This window comes from Anabrus simplex, chromosome 6 (assembly GCF_040414725.1).
Source record: "Anabrus simplex isolate iqAnaSimp1 chromosome 6, ASM4041472v1, whole genome shotgun sequence".
NCBI classification, from domain to species: domain Eukaryota; kingdom Metazoa; phylum Arthropoda; class Insecta; order Orthoptera; family Tettigoniidae; genus Anabrus; species Anabrus simplex.
Window position 1 is genome coordinate 306,467,323 of NC_090270.1, and position 14,278 is coordinate 306,481,600.

Below are 14,278 nucleotides of genomic sequence, written 5' to 3' on the forward strand. Positions count from 1 at the left end.
GTCCAGGTCTTTTTGCAGTTGTTCACAATCTTGTAGCATACTTGCTATTGGCCTTAGCTGCCTGCTCCCTCCGGGTAGATTATCTTAACAGTTTTCATGAAAACAAGATGCGTAGAGTAGTCTACGTGTTTTGACATGAAAATGTCTCTCTCTACGGTTCAGCGCTGGGCGTGTTCTTGCGCTTAAACGCCCGTCACAAAACACGACGCTATTTTACAACGCTTTTTTTATGTCGTATGGCTTTTAGTGCCGGGATATCCCAGAACGGGTTCGGCTCGCCAGGTGCATGTCTTTCTATTTGACTCCCGTAGGCAACCTGCGCGTCGTGATGAGGATGAAATGATGGTGACGACAACACATACACCCAGCCCCCGTGCCGTAGGAATTAACCAATTAAGGTTAAAATCCCCGACCCGGCCGGGAATCGAACCGTGGACCCTCTGAACCGAAGGCCAGTACGCTGACCGTTCAGCCAGCAAGTCGGGCTTTACAACGCTGATATCCTCGTATCTATATGTATAATCTTGCTCACATTGGCCAGTGATGGGTCCGTATTCACATAATCGTATTAATGAATGTACTTGAAAAATTGAAAATCTACACTGTCGGTCAAACGTTTCCGGACAAAACATATGTATCCGCACGAATATGTTTAATGATTGTTTAATGAACTCTAACCAAGTTTCGAAGGTTTTCAGGCAACGGTGACGAGTTTATGTTCGACGTTCAGCACCGGTAAAAATGAGTCATACGGTATAAACACCTACAGTGAAACATGGAGGGGGCTCTGTGATGATCTGGGGTCGTTTCACATTCAGTGGAGTTGGTAGACTGCACCAAATTCAAGGAACACTGGACAAAAACGGCCACCATTCCATCCTAGCTCGTTATACTCTTCCGTCTGGACAGCAACGTGGGTTTGTCCTCCAACAAGGCAATGGCCCCAGACCCACATCTTGCTATTGCATGAATTATCTGCAAAACAAACAAGGCACTGGTTTAATTGTTTTTAATGGAATGGACCCCGCCAATCCCCGGGCTTAAATTCAATTAAGCTGTTGTGGGATGAATTGGATCGGCAAATCCGAAAAGAGCGTACTTCTTCATTGTAAAAGCCGTGGGACATCTAGCAGAATGCCTGGCAAAGCATACCTGAGTTAGTGTTAGAAAATCTTGTTTTGAGAATGCCGAGACTAGTTCAACGGGTACTTGCAGCAAAGCGGGGTTTCGTTGATCAGAAGAGAGTCTGATGTCGTCTGGAGACCTGTGGGAGTAAATGTGTACACAGTGTCTATTTCTTGCTCAGATGCAATCTAAAAACGTAGTTTGATTGTCAAATATTAGGTTTAGAATATATATTTGTCAATTTTTTGCAAAGGTATGTTGTTTTCTTTTAATCTTACTCCATTATTTGACAGTTCAATTCTTGTACAGAAACTTTTGGCCGGCAGTGTACATGGTACAGAAATTTGAGGTGGAGAATAACCTTAATGAAAAGATGGCAGAAGAGAACCAGTTATTTAAGTTGGCAACGCACTATTCAAGTAGGGAAAAAAAGAGAACGAGTGATAAACATAGGGAGGAGCATGGGCTGAAAGCGGTACTATGCTCCCGTACATACACTTCCCCTCTTAATCCAAGTCCGCTTTACTGGTAGCTCTGCTCGGTTGATTCACTATCCCACTGTCTGTCCATTGCCTTGTAAGTCAAAAATTCTTACTTGCACGCAAGGAGCCACTTTGCGTGTTGCAATCACACCATTATATCAATTTTCATTCTTCATACAATGGTTTTACTCAATCTGGTAGGGTAAAATACAGACCTACTGACCAGGGTGAAGGGCGTATCCTTCAAGGTGGCCCATCCCACCCCTTCAGGGAGGGAAATAAAAACTTAGGGAAAAAATACAGACTTAGCAGTCTTCAGTTGGGGACGTCCTGCCAATATCTTATTTTACAGCTTACTACATCTAAGGATAGAAAACAGAGATCTGGTCAAGTGTGTATTCGCTAAAAGAAGGACACATTTGACGCCACACCGAGATAGTGCACCACAATTACTGCAGAATTATTAAATTACAATGTAGATTTTATATGAACACGACAATATTGGAAGCATGATCGAAGACATTATCATCCTACTTTTTCCGAGTCCATGGCTAAATGGTTAGCGTGCTGGCCTTTGGTCACAGGGTTCCCGGGTTCGATCCACGACACGGTCGAAAATTTTAACCACCACTGCTTAATTTTTCTGGCACGGCACCCGGGTGTATGTGTTGTCTTCATCCTCATCATGACGTGCAGGTCTCCTGCGGAAGTCAAATCGAAAGACCTGCACCTTGCGAGCCGAACATGTCCTTGGACACTCCCGGGACTAAAGACCATACGCCATTTCATTTCATCCTATTTTTAATTTGTGTTATTGTACATCTTTTCAGTTTTAACTTTTAAGGGCGGCTCCTTGCTATTCCTATAAGGTCTTAACATAAATATATGGTTTTAACCTGTATAGCTGAAGAAGAGAATCCATATATTCTCCGAACATGTTCTATCTATTCTCGAGAGTATAATGGATGAAACCTTTTACACAGTTGATTTGGTACAGTGTTGACTAGGGGATGCACCAACATAACTAGTTAATCTCCGTATCTGTTAATTAAATTGATGGGCCAGGAAGGGCATATATAAATAACTCTATTTTTAATTATTTACTTTACGGTTCATGTTTGTGGGTTACTGTAGTCACGTCCCAGTTCGTGAACTATGGGCAACGGCTGAGTGGCCTAGTAAGTGGTCCTGATAGTGGGGATACCAGTTGCTATGGAATGGGAGTGGGCATCTCGGACATATTCTGAGTCCTGGCCCTCCTTGTGCTCAGGCGGCTAGGACTATACAATCCACCGGTGGTCCATAACCCGTTAGAGGAGAGATCCTCACTTGGACTATGTGTAAGTAGGGTAGCATCCTGCTTCATGAATCTACCGAGCTGAGAACACTTTAAGCAAGCCTCGGACCTATGGGAGTAATGGAGTCCCACTCCCATTTGACAGGCGAGGGACTCCTTGGAAACAACTTGGCGAACGAAATGGAATTCGATGGGGAACTATCAATATTAATGGGGCTTATGGCAGAAAGAAAGTAGAACTGGCTGAGTCAGCAAAGAGGATGCATCTGGATGTGCTAGGAGTAAGTGATATTCGGGTAAGGGGAGATAACGAGGAAGATATACGAGATTATAAAGTGTACTTGACGGGTGTTAGAAAGGGAAGGGCAGAGTCTGGGGTAGGGCTCTTTATCAGGAATACCATTGCACGGAACATAGTTTCTGTTAGGCACGTAAATGAGCGAATGATGTGGGTAGATTTGTCATTTGGAGGAATTAGGACTAGAATTGTGTGCGTGTATTCACCATGTGAGGGTGCGGATGAGGATGAAGTTGACAAGTTTTATGAAGCATTGAGTGACATCGTGGTCAGGGTCAACAGCAAGGATAGAATAGTGCTAATGGGCGATTTCAATGCGAGAGTTGGGAATAGAACTGAAGGACACGAAAGGGTGATTGGTAAATGTGGGGACGATATGGAAGCTAATGGGAATGGGAAGCGTTTGCTGGACTTCTGTGCTAGTATGGGTTTAGCTGTTACGAATACATCCTTCAAGCATAAGGCTATTCACCGCTACACATGGGAGGCTAGGGGTACCAGATCCATAATAGACTATATCTTAACCGACTTCGAATTCAGGAAATCTGTTAGGAATGTACGAGTTTTCCACGGATATTTCGATGATACAGACCACTATATGATCTGTAGTGAACTAAGTATCTCTAGGCCTAGGGTAGAGAAAGTGAAATCTGTCTGCAAACGAATAAGGGTAGAAAATCTCGAGGACGAGAACATTAGACAGAAGTACATGGATATGATTAGTGAGAAGTTTCGAACAGTAGACAGTAAGCAGGTTCAGGATATAGAAAGAGAATGGATGGCGTACAGGGATGCTGTAGTAGAAACAGCAAGGGGATGCCTAGGAACAACTGTGTGTAAAGATGGGAAAAGGCGAACATCTTGGTGGAATGATGAAGTGAGAGCAGCCTGTAAACGTAAAAAGAAGGCTTATCAGGAATGGCTCCAGACAAGGGTCGAGGCAGACAGGGAGTTGTACGTAGATGAAAGAAACAGAGCGAAACAAATAGTTGTTGAATCCAAAAAGAAGTCCAGGGAAGATTTTGGTAACAACCTGGAAAGGCTAGGTCAAGCAGCAGGGAAACCTTTCTGGACAGTAATAAAGAATCTTAGGAAGGGAGGGAAAAAGGAAATGAACAGTGTTTTGAGTAATTCAGGTGAACTCATAATAGATCCCAGGCAATCACTGGAGAGGTGGAGGGAATATTTTGAACATCTTCTCAATGTAAAAGAAAATCATCCTCGTGGTGTTGTGAACAGCCAAGCTCATGGGGAGGAGGAAAATGATGTTGGTGAAATTATGCTTGAGGAAGTGGAAAGGATAGTAAATATACTCCATTGTCATAAGGCAGCAGGAATAGATGAAATGAGACCTGAAATGGTGAAGTATAGTGGGAAGGCAGGGATGAAATGGCTTCATAGAGTAGTAAAATTAGCATGGAGTGTTGGTAAGGTACCTTCAGATTGGGGAAAAGCAGTAATTGCACCTATCTATAAGCAAGGGAACAGGAAGGATTGCAACAACTATCGAAGTATCTCATTGATTAGTATACCAGGCAAAGTATTCACTGGCATTTTGGAAGGGAGGGTGCGATCAGTCGTTGAGAGGAAGCTGGATGAAAACCAGTGTGGTTTCAGACCACAGAGAGGCTGTCAGGATCAGATTTTCAGTATGCGCCAGGTAATTGAAAAATGCTACGAGAGGAATAGGCAGTTGTGTTTATGTTTTGTAGATCTAGAGAAAGCATATGACAGGCTACCGAGGGAAAAGATGTTCGCCATACTGGGGGACTATGGAATTAAAGGCAGATTATTAAAATCAATCAAAGGCATTTATGTTGACAATAGGGCTTCAGTGAGAATTGGTGGTGGAATGAGTTCATGGTTGAGGGTACTTACAGGGGTTAGAGAAGGCTGTAATCTTTCACCTTTACTGTTCGTAGTTTACATGGATCATCTGCTGAAAGGTATAAAATGACAGGGAGGGATTCAGTTAGGTGGAAATGTAGTAAGCAGTCTGGCCTATGCTGACGATTTGGTCTTAATGGCAGATTGTGCCGAAAGCCTACAGTCTAATATCTTGGCACTAGAAAATAGGTGCAATGAGTATGGTATGAAAATTAGCCTCTCGAAGACTAAATTGATGTCAGTAGGTAAGAAATTCAACAGAATTGAATGTCAGATCGGCGATACAAAGCTAGAACAGGTCGATAATTTCAAGTATTTAGGTTGTGTGTTCTCCCAGGATGGAAATATAGTAAGTGAGATTGAATCAAGGTGTCGTAAAGCTAATGCAGTGAGCTCGCAGCTGCGATCAACAGTAATCTGTAAGAAGGAAGTCAGCTCTCAGATGAAACTATCTTTACATCGGTCTGTTTTCAGACCAACTTTGCTTTACGGGAGCGAAAGCTGGGTGGACTCAGGATACCTTATTCATAAGTTAGAAGTAACAGACATGAAAGTAGCAAGAATGATTGCTGGGACAAACAAGTGGGAACAATGGCAGGAGGGTACTCGGAATGAGGAGATAAAGGCTAATTTAGGAATGAACTCGATGGATGAAGTTGTACGCATAAACCGGCTTCGGTGGTGGGGTCATGTGAGGCGAATGGAGGAGGATAGGTTACCTAGGAGAATAATGGACTCTGGTATGGACTTTAAAAGAAGTAGAGGTAGGCCAAGACGACGATGGTTAGACTCGGTTTCTAACGATTTAAAGATAAGAGGTATAGAACTAAATGAGGCCACAACACTAGTTGCAAATCGGGGATTGTGGCGACGTTTAGTAAATTCACAGAGGCTTGCAGACTGAACGCTGAAAGGCATAACAGTCTATAATGATAATGTATGTATGTATGTACTTTACGCCATATCGACAATGGGATAGGAGAGGGAAGGAGGGAACCGTGGCCTTAAATAAGGAACACTTTCAGCATTTTTATGGTGTGAAAATGGAATAGAAGGGATATCAACCTTCAGGGTTGCCGTCTCTCGAATGTAAGCTCACAGCTACGTGTCCCAAACCGCGTAATCAACTCGCTCGTTCTGAAGAATTATAGGCGCGCCAACGTGACACCGCTGGGGTTAGAAGAAAACAAGTGTTAAGAAAGATACAGTACCTAAACGAAGTTTAAGATCACCGGCCAAAATCAGTTAATGAGCTCCCGGTTAAACACTTACAGTACCGCTCAAAAGTTTAGGACCACATCAAGAAATCACGAAATGTCATCTAGAACCTAAAATTGTGCCACTAGACATCTGTAATTTTCTTTCTGAGCATTCACATCTAATAGGATATATGTCGCCTGATTTCATTGAGTTAGTCCTAATACTGTAGAAATGATGAATTTTTAACTCTTGGAATGTCACACCAAAAAGAAAAAAAATGGTAATATAATGTACTGTAGGCCTATACCCTAATTGGTTGCAAGTATCGCCACCAAGTTTTTTTATTGACTTAGCAATATAAAAATTCCGTAAGTATGTGGCACCGTTTTTTGCGCATTTAATTTGTTTCCAACCAGGGCCAAAATGCTTGATTTTTCTTTGCCTTTGTCATGTATGGCCCAAGGTATCGGGACGAGCTATCGGCTGATAGTTTCATTTGCACTCTGCGGATGACATCCACGAACAAATTACTGATGCCGATAGCTCGACCTGAGACCTATGACAAGAATAAGGAAAAATTGACCACTTTAGCGCAGGTTTGAAAAAAACGCACAGAAATCGGTGCCGCATTTTCTCAGAATTTTTATATTTATTCTAATATGGCCCCCAACTATTGCTATGTGCATAAAATAATCTTGGTGGAGATACTTGAATCCAATTAGAAAATATAGTACATTTTCTTTTCCAAAATTGTTGACTTTCTGATGTGACCTTCCAACAGTTAAAAATGTATAATTTATACAATCCTTTGCGTAAATCACTGAAATCAGGCGATGTATATCATATTAGATGAGAGAGCTGAGGAAACGAATACAGAGGTCTATTAGCACAATTTTAGTTTCTAGATGGAACTTCAAGATTTTTTAATGTGGTCCTAAACTTTTGATCGGTACTGTATTGTACGAATTGGTCGGCACAATATTTTGTGGCCTATTCGTGTTGATATAAAGATTATGAAAAACAATTTTTAATAATAGTTCCAATCTTTTTATTAAAAAGTTGGACATTTTCATTTTTTAAATAATATACTAAAGGAAACTTGAAAGCTGAGGTTCCACAGCACAAGAACGCTATTCTGTAGGTACATGTGGTAAAAATTTATTTGAGATATACAACTAGTGGTTTCACAGATAACGGAGCATTTATGAACATATTTTCGAGTCCCCCGCTGTGATGTAGTGGTTAGAGTGATTAGCTGCCACTCCCGGAGGCACGGGTGCGATTCCCGGATCTGTCACGAAATTTGAAACGTGGTGCCAGAACTGGAACAGGTTTTACTCAGCCTCGGGAGGTCAACTGAGTAGAGTGGGTTCGATTCCCATCTCAGCCATCCTCGAAGTGGTTTTCCGTGGTTTCTCATTTCTCCTCCGTGCAAATGCTGGGATGGTACCTAAGTTAAGGCCACAGCCGCTTCCTTGCCTCTCCCCTGCATATCCCTTCCAATATTAGCATCTCCCCACAAGGCCCCTGTTTGGCATAGCATGTAAGGACACCTGGGCGAGGTGCTGGTCCTCGCCTGCAGTTGTATCTCCGACCAAATGTATCGCGCTCCAAGACACTGTCCTTGAGCCGGTAGAAGTGGGATCCCTCGCTGAGTCCGAGGGAAAACCAACCCTGGAATGTAAATGAATTAAGAAAGGAGGACAGAAAGAAAGAAATGTATTTTCGAATAAAGTGAATTTAAAGTGAATTACCACCTAAGCTCACTTTATGCAGAATACATATTCTAAAACCCTCCAAGTTTGTATTTTTTCTTCTTCTTCTGCATGTTGTTGACCCATCGCTCCCATTCTTTCCTTAGATTGAGGTAATTTTGTAATTTTCGATGCTGAGATCTCCACCTTAAAAATTTCCATTTTGTTCATGTCCTTTTTTTTGTTGTTGTTGGTTGCTTTACGTCGCACCGACTCAGATAGGTCTTATGGCGACGATGTGACAGGGAAGGGCTAGGAGTGGGAAGGAAGCGGCCGTGGCCTTAATTAAGGTACAGCCCCAGCATTTGCCTGGTGTGAAAATGGGAAACCACGGAAAACCATTTTCAGGGCTGCCGACAGTGGGGTTCGAACCTACTATCTCCCGAATACTGGATACTGGCCGCACTTAAGCGACTGCAGCTATCGAGCTCGGTGTTCATGTCCTTCACATGGACTCCAAGGTCTTTCAAGACCTGTAATCTTGGGAACTTTCAACCACACACTGTTGTCGAAAAATTTATTTTGAGTTTTTCCTTTCAAACACTTTTTCAACCATTCGGAATGAGCAAATTTACTGTTGTTTCATTCTACTTTTATGGGAGTGGGAGGAGCTCTTAGGCCATTGACACAAGTTTTTTTTTTTTACCGTACTTGTTTGTTTCATGGGTGGTGTGTGCTGTATCACACATGTTATACAGGCCTATCGTACAAAAACATGCATACAAACACAGAAGTAAATTATTTATCTTGCTGTCTATCAGTCTGTTGGTTAAAGCTTTGTGTTTTCAATGTAATTGTCTTGAATAATACACTGTTAGGAACACAAAGTATGCTTACAAAACAAATTTTCTAAAATTAAGAGGTTTTCCGTTCTGGCATACACTGTATCTCAAAAAAATCGCGTATTACCATTTTTTCTGTAAGGGTCGTCATAATGGAAGTAAGTACAGAAGATTTCGGAAAATTATTTACACACAAAAGAAGTACCATTACCATTACAGTCGTTGATAGGAAAACAAATCACTAAAATGTATTTCTGATTGATGACAGCTTTGTAAAGTTGCGCCTATCATGTCAAAAACAGAGCCAAGTCGTCGTAGTGTTTGAGAATGATTATGTAGTACATAGTTGATAATTGCAATACAAGATGGTGGTGGTATCGCCATAAGGTACACCATCGCGAACAGCCGGTTAACCAATGTGGGAAAGGTACCCAGGCATGTGTAATCTGCAGTGGCTCATCGTATTGGGTAATAAAACAATATTTAACGGTGAGCAAAGGTTGGTGAAGGAAATAGGTGTTTGATGGTGGAAGATGGCTGTTTGTGAAGGATAACGCTGGCGAGCGGATATAAGCTAAGTGCTGGGGAAGATTTATACATCTTTCGAGGTAATGAAGTCGAATAGTGTGAACATGGGAAAGGAACGTTGGGAAAGTGTATAGATCATTTATTATCTTGATTCTTGTTTCTGGTCGTGGTCGGTAAGCTTTTTATAGCGACCATAAGAGCTTTTTATTTGTTATTCTTGAATGTGAATGTTTCTAGAGTTACTTCATCCTCTGCATTTAAATATCTAAACTAAGTATTAGAACAAAAACGATTGTGTATGAGTTCAGATTTTTTCCGTCACAATAACACAGCGCTGTACACAGTACAACAAAATTAAGGGAACATGTTTTTAACCTCTGGTATGTGAACTTTAATTTGGTAGATGGGGTTCCGATGGCCGTACAGCATACCTTGAGATCTTAGCTACTCAGGGTATGTCAAGTCGAACAAAGTGCATAGCGGTGCGTCCGTGTGTCGTTCTGAGGTATACAGACTACTGCAGTCATTTGAGCACGCTGTACGTAAGAAAGCACATCCTATGATACATCTTAACGAGGTTCAAGTCGCAAGGACCGTCACTTTGATCCAGGAAGGATGGACTTTTCGTCGTGTTGCTGTGGACCTCAATGTCCCTCCGTCAGTTATTCAACGCTTGTGGAATCGCTACAATAAGACAGGCCAATTCACAAGGAGGGTTGGACAAGTCGTGGACGCATGACAACCCCACAGGTTGCGGCGTCATTCAGCAACTGACAGAGATCTGCAACAAGACCTCAGGAGTGTCACTGGAGTCACGGTGTCTGACCAGATAGTAAGGAACACGTTAAGAGAAGTGTCCTTACGACCCAGACGCCCTGTTCGAGTGCCCCGTTCGACGCAGCAACATCGCGCGCAGCTCGCCTTCTGTTTGCACGAACCCACGTCAACTGGCAACTTCACCAATGGAGACCTGTGTTGTTCACAGATGAGTCCAGATTTCCCCTGACACAGCGTGATGGAGGTCAACGTGTATGGAGACGTCGTGGTGAACAGTACATGCCAAATGTTGTCCAGGAAGGCGACCGATTCGGACAAGGTTCTGTGATGGTGTGGGGTGGCATCAGTAGTGATGGCCGTACGGATCTTGTCGTCGTCCGTGGTAATCTCACCGCTGCGGGGTACATCGAGCAGATACTGTTACAACATGTGTTGGTTGCTACATACGATGTTGGCCCTGAATTCGCACTTTTGCACGACAATGCAAAGGCTCATGTAGCGTGCATTACCAGATCTGTCGTGCGAGAACCGGATATTCAAGAGATGGAATGGGCAGCATTGGGTCCCGACCTTAATCCCATCGAGCATGTGTGCAATAGGCTTGACAGAAGTGTTCGTGGGCGTCCTGTTGCACCGCAGACTCTCCAAGTCCTCGAACAGGCTCTGATTGAAGAATGGCGCCTGATATCGTAACGTGACCTCCGTAGACTTATACGGAGCATTTCACGTAGGTGCCAAGCTGTGATAAGTGCTCGTGGAAGACATACCCTACTTATGCTCTCCAACTGTGATAAAAATCCACCATGGAGAGCAGTTATCACTTTGTTTTCGCCCCTATTTGTACATTTCCGTTTGTGTTCTGAAAATGAAGGCGAATTTATCGATGTTCTTTCGTTTACTTCGGCGGTACAGAATAAAGGTTTCATTGGTAATATACCTCGGTGTGAGGTATTGTTTTGTGGAGCATGGCATACGTACAAAAAACATGTTTCCCTAAATTTTTTATACCGTGTATTTAAAAATAAATTTCAGATCGTAAATATGGGACTTTTAACAAAACAAACAGCAAATTAAGCAGATTGATCCATTTATCTGTGAAATGCGAAAATGAAATTGTCCAAATTTGTCAGTTTTGATTGTTATGACTCCCCGTGAAAGAGGATGGTTGCCTAGTTGGCCATCACCACAACCCTTCTGGGTGTTGAACGCATCGGTCCTAATTGCCAATTATAGTTTAATTCAGAAAAAATCTAGAACAAGCCCTGCATCCACTCACACACACACTCCCTAACTAGATTACTGAAAGAAGATTGGTTGACCTGAACCTTCAACAATCACGTCATTGTTACCGGCATGTATGTAGAATTGAAACTCCATATACTTTGATTGCTCCTTGTTAATATCCCTTTGAATATTCTGCCGTCACCACACCACCTTGATACTCCAATTAATTTGCTTGCAAATTCTCATCTGTCCTGTGAGACTGGCACGTCATGATAGCGTCAACCCACAACGTACATACATAACTCACACGACGCGGCGTTCTCTATCTTACGAGGCCCTTGCCAAGGACCAAGCTCGCCAACGCATTGAGGATTATGGAGCTGTGCTGATGCTAGGGGAACAAACATATTGTCTACAAACTGTAAGGACAACATCTACCTCACACATATTATTGCCAACAAGGGACCCTACCCAATTAAACCCACCCCAGACATCGAGATGAGTGTTCGTGAACAAGAAATACATTAAATTATTAAGTTGTATGCAATTTATCGGCAGCTAATGGCGAATAGTTTGAGAAAGGGGATGGGAGACAAATATGTGAATGTTTAACATAATCACTTTCTCAATGCACAGTTTGCACAAAAAAAATGAGAAACTCATAAGACATAAGAACTTAATCATCTTGAAAAGACTGCAACAAGAAAAAAGTTCCATATTATAATTTTGTTGTTGTTTGAGTCATCAGTCCAAATACTGGTTTGGTGCAGGGTTCCATGCTGCCCCATTCCGTGCTTACCTTTTCATCTCTATGTAACTAACACATCTCACATCAGGTCTAATCTGCGTGTTATATTCATATCTTGGGCTACCCCTACCGTTCTTACCACCTACACTTCCCTCAAAACCTAACTGAAAAAGTCCTAGTTGTTTTAAGATGTTTCCTATCATTCTGTTTCTTCTTCTCGTCAAATTTAGCCTAACTGATCTCCTATCACCAAATTGATTCATTATCTCTCCACTCGTAATTCTCTCTATCCTTCTAAACTTAAGCATTCTTCTGTAACACCACATTTCAAAAGCTTCTATTCTATTTATTTTTGATCTATTTTTTCGTCCATGTTTCACTTCCATACAATGCCACGCTACACACGAAAGTCTTCAAAAACATCTTTCTAATTCCTACATCAATGCTCGAAGTGAGCAAATTTCTTTTCTTAAGAAAGCTCTTCCTTGCTTGTGCTAATCTATATTTTGTGTTCTCCTTACTTCTGCTATCATTAGTTATTTTACTTCCCTTCTTCTACTTTATCTGTTTATCCAGGGTTGGTCTTTCTCTCGGACTCAGCGAGGGATCCCACTTCTACCGCCTCAAGGGCTGTGTCCTGGAGTTTCAGACTCTGGGTCGGGGATACAACTGGGGAGGATGACGAGTACCTCGCCCAGGCGGTCTCACGTGCTATTCTGAACAGGCGCCTTGCGGCTAAATGCGAAGATTATAAGGGATAGACAAGGAAGAGGAAAAGGAGCGGCCGTGGCCTTAAGTTAGGTACCATCCCAGCATTTGCGTGGAGAAGTGGAAAACCACGGGAAACCACTTCCTGGATGGCTGAGGTGAGAATCGAACCCACCTTCACTCAGTTGACCTCCCGAGGGCGAGTGGACCCCGTTCCAGCCCTCGTACCACTTTTCAAATTTCGTGGCAGAGGCGGGAATCGAACCCGGGCCTCCGGGAGTGGCAGCTTATCACACTAACCACTACACCACAGAGGCGGACTAAATTACTTCCAAAGTATCAGTATTCATATACTTCCTTTAAGACTTCATTTTCTCAATATAATTCTTCCTGCATAACCTGACTCGGTTCTATTGCGCCCCCATTAATTTTGTTTTAGACTTACTTATTTTCATCGTTCCGCAAGACTCTCCGTACCATTCAGCAATTTCTCCATATTTTCTTATTATTTAAAACTTCATGTTCACCAAAAACACAGCAAAGATCCAAGTTCGAAAAGAGAAATAAATTCCTACATGACATTAATTATAGTTCTTCTTAGGGAAATACATTCTTAGACAAAAGAACTCCGAACTCACCTTTCCCACCACTGCGCGAAGAAGGCCACTTCTGTCCACATGAAGGTCATGTCGTGGAATTTCTGCAGCTTATCCACCATGTTGTTGAGGATATTCCGCGTCTGATAGTGGTAGTAACTTTCGTAGGTCTTTAGCCACCCCGGGTCATTGTGCGAGTGCGGTACGAGGATCACCTGCAACAAAACATCACAACATTCTTCACTGACGGTAAACAATATCTACGAACAAACAAACCAGACGAATTACGGAGCTTAACGTTGGGCTAGTTATTCACAATCCCATATAAGAAATATTTACTCTCCATTTACACTCGGACTGTTATTACTGCTAAATTGTAATTACGACTATCATTCTTTATTATTCAAAATTGGCTTTGCGTTGCACCGACACAGGTAGGTCTTATGGCGACAATGTGACAGGAATGTGCTAGGAGGTGGAAGGAATTAGCCGTGAGCTTAATTAAGATACAGACCCAGCATTTGCCTGGTGTTAAATGCGAAACCACGGAAAACCATTTTCAGGGCTGCCGACAGTGGGGTCAGAACCCACTATCTCCCGAGCGCACGCTCACAGCTGCGCGTCCCTAACCGCACGGCCAACTTGCTGGGTAATAATAATAATAATAATAATAATAATAATAATAATAATAATAATAATAATAATAATAATAATAATAATAATAATAATATAGCCTCAGCTACGGCATGCAGGCATTTTGATTTAACGCCTTTCGGGTTGCTTGCGCGTCAGTTTCCACATTGCGTCTTTTAACCCGTCAATGGCGCAGAAACAGATCTCTTCCGCAATCCATGGCAGAATTTTAGTTAATT

General features: G+C 42.3%; 1 protein-coding gene across 1 annotated transcript in view; it reads right to left on the reverse strand.

Annotated features, from left to right (window-relative positions):
* Positions 1-13,617, reverse strand: part of alpha-Man-IIb (alpha-Mannosidase class II b) — a 421,315-nt gene extending 407,698 nt beyond the window's left edge. Inside the window, exon 1 of the mRNA XM_067149358.2 lies at positions 13,449-13,617. Coding sequence (XP_067005459.2) covers positions 13,449-13,528 — 80 coding nt within the window. The 5' untranslated portion in view covers positions 13,529-13,617. The remainder of the gene's footprint in view (positions 1-13,448) is intronic.
* Between the last annotated feature and the right edge of the window lie 661 nt (positions 13,618-14,278).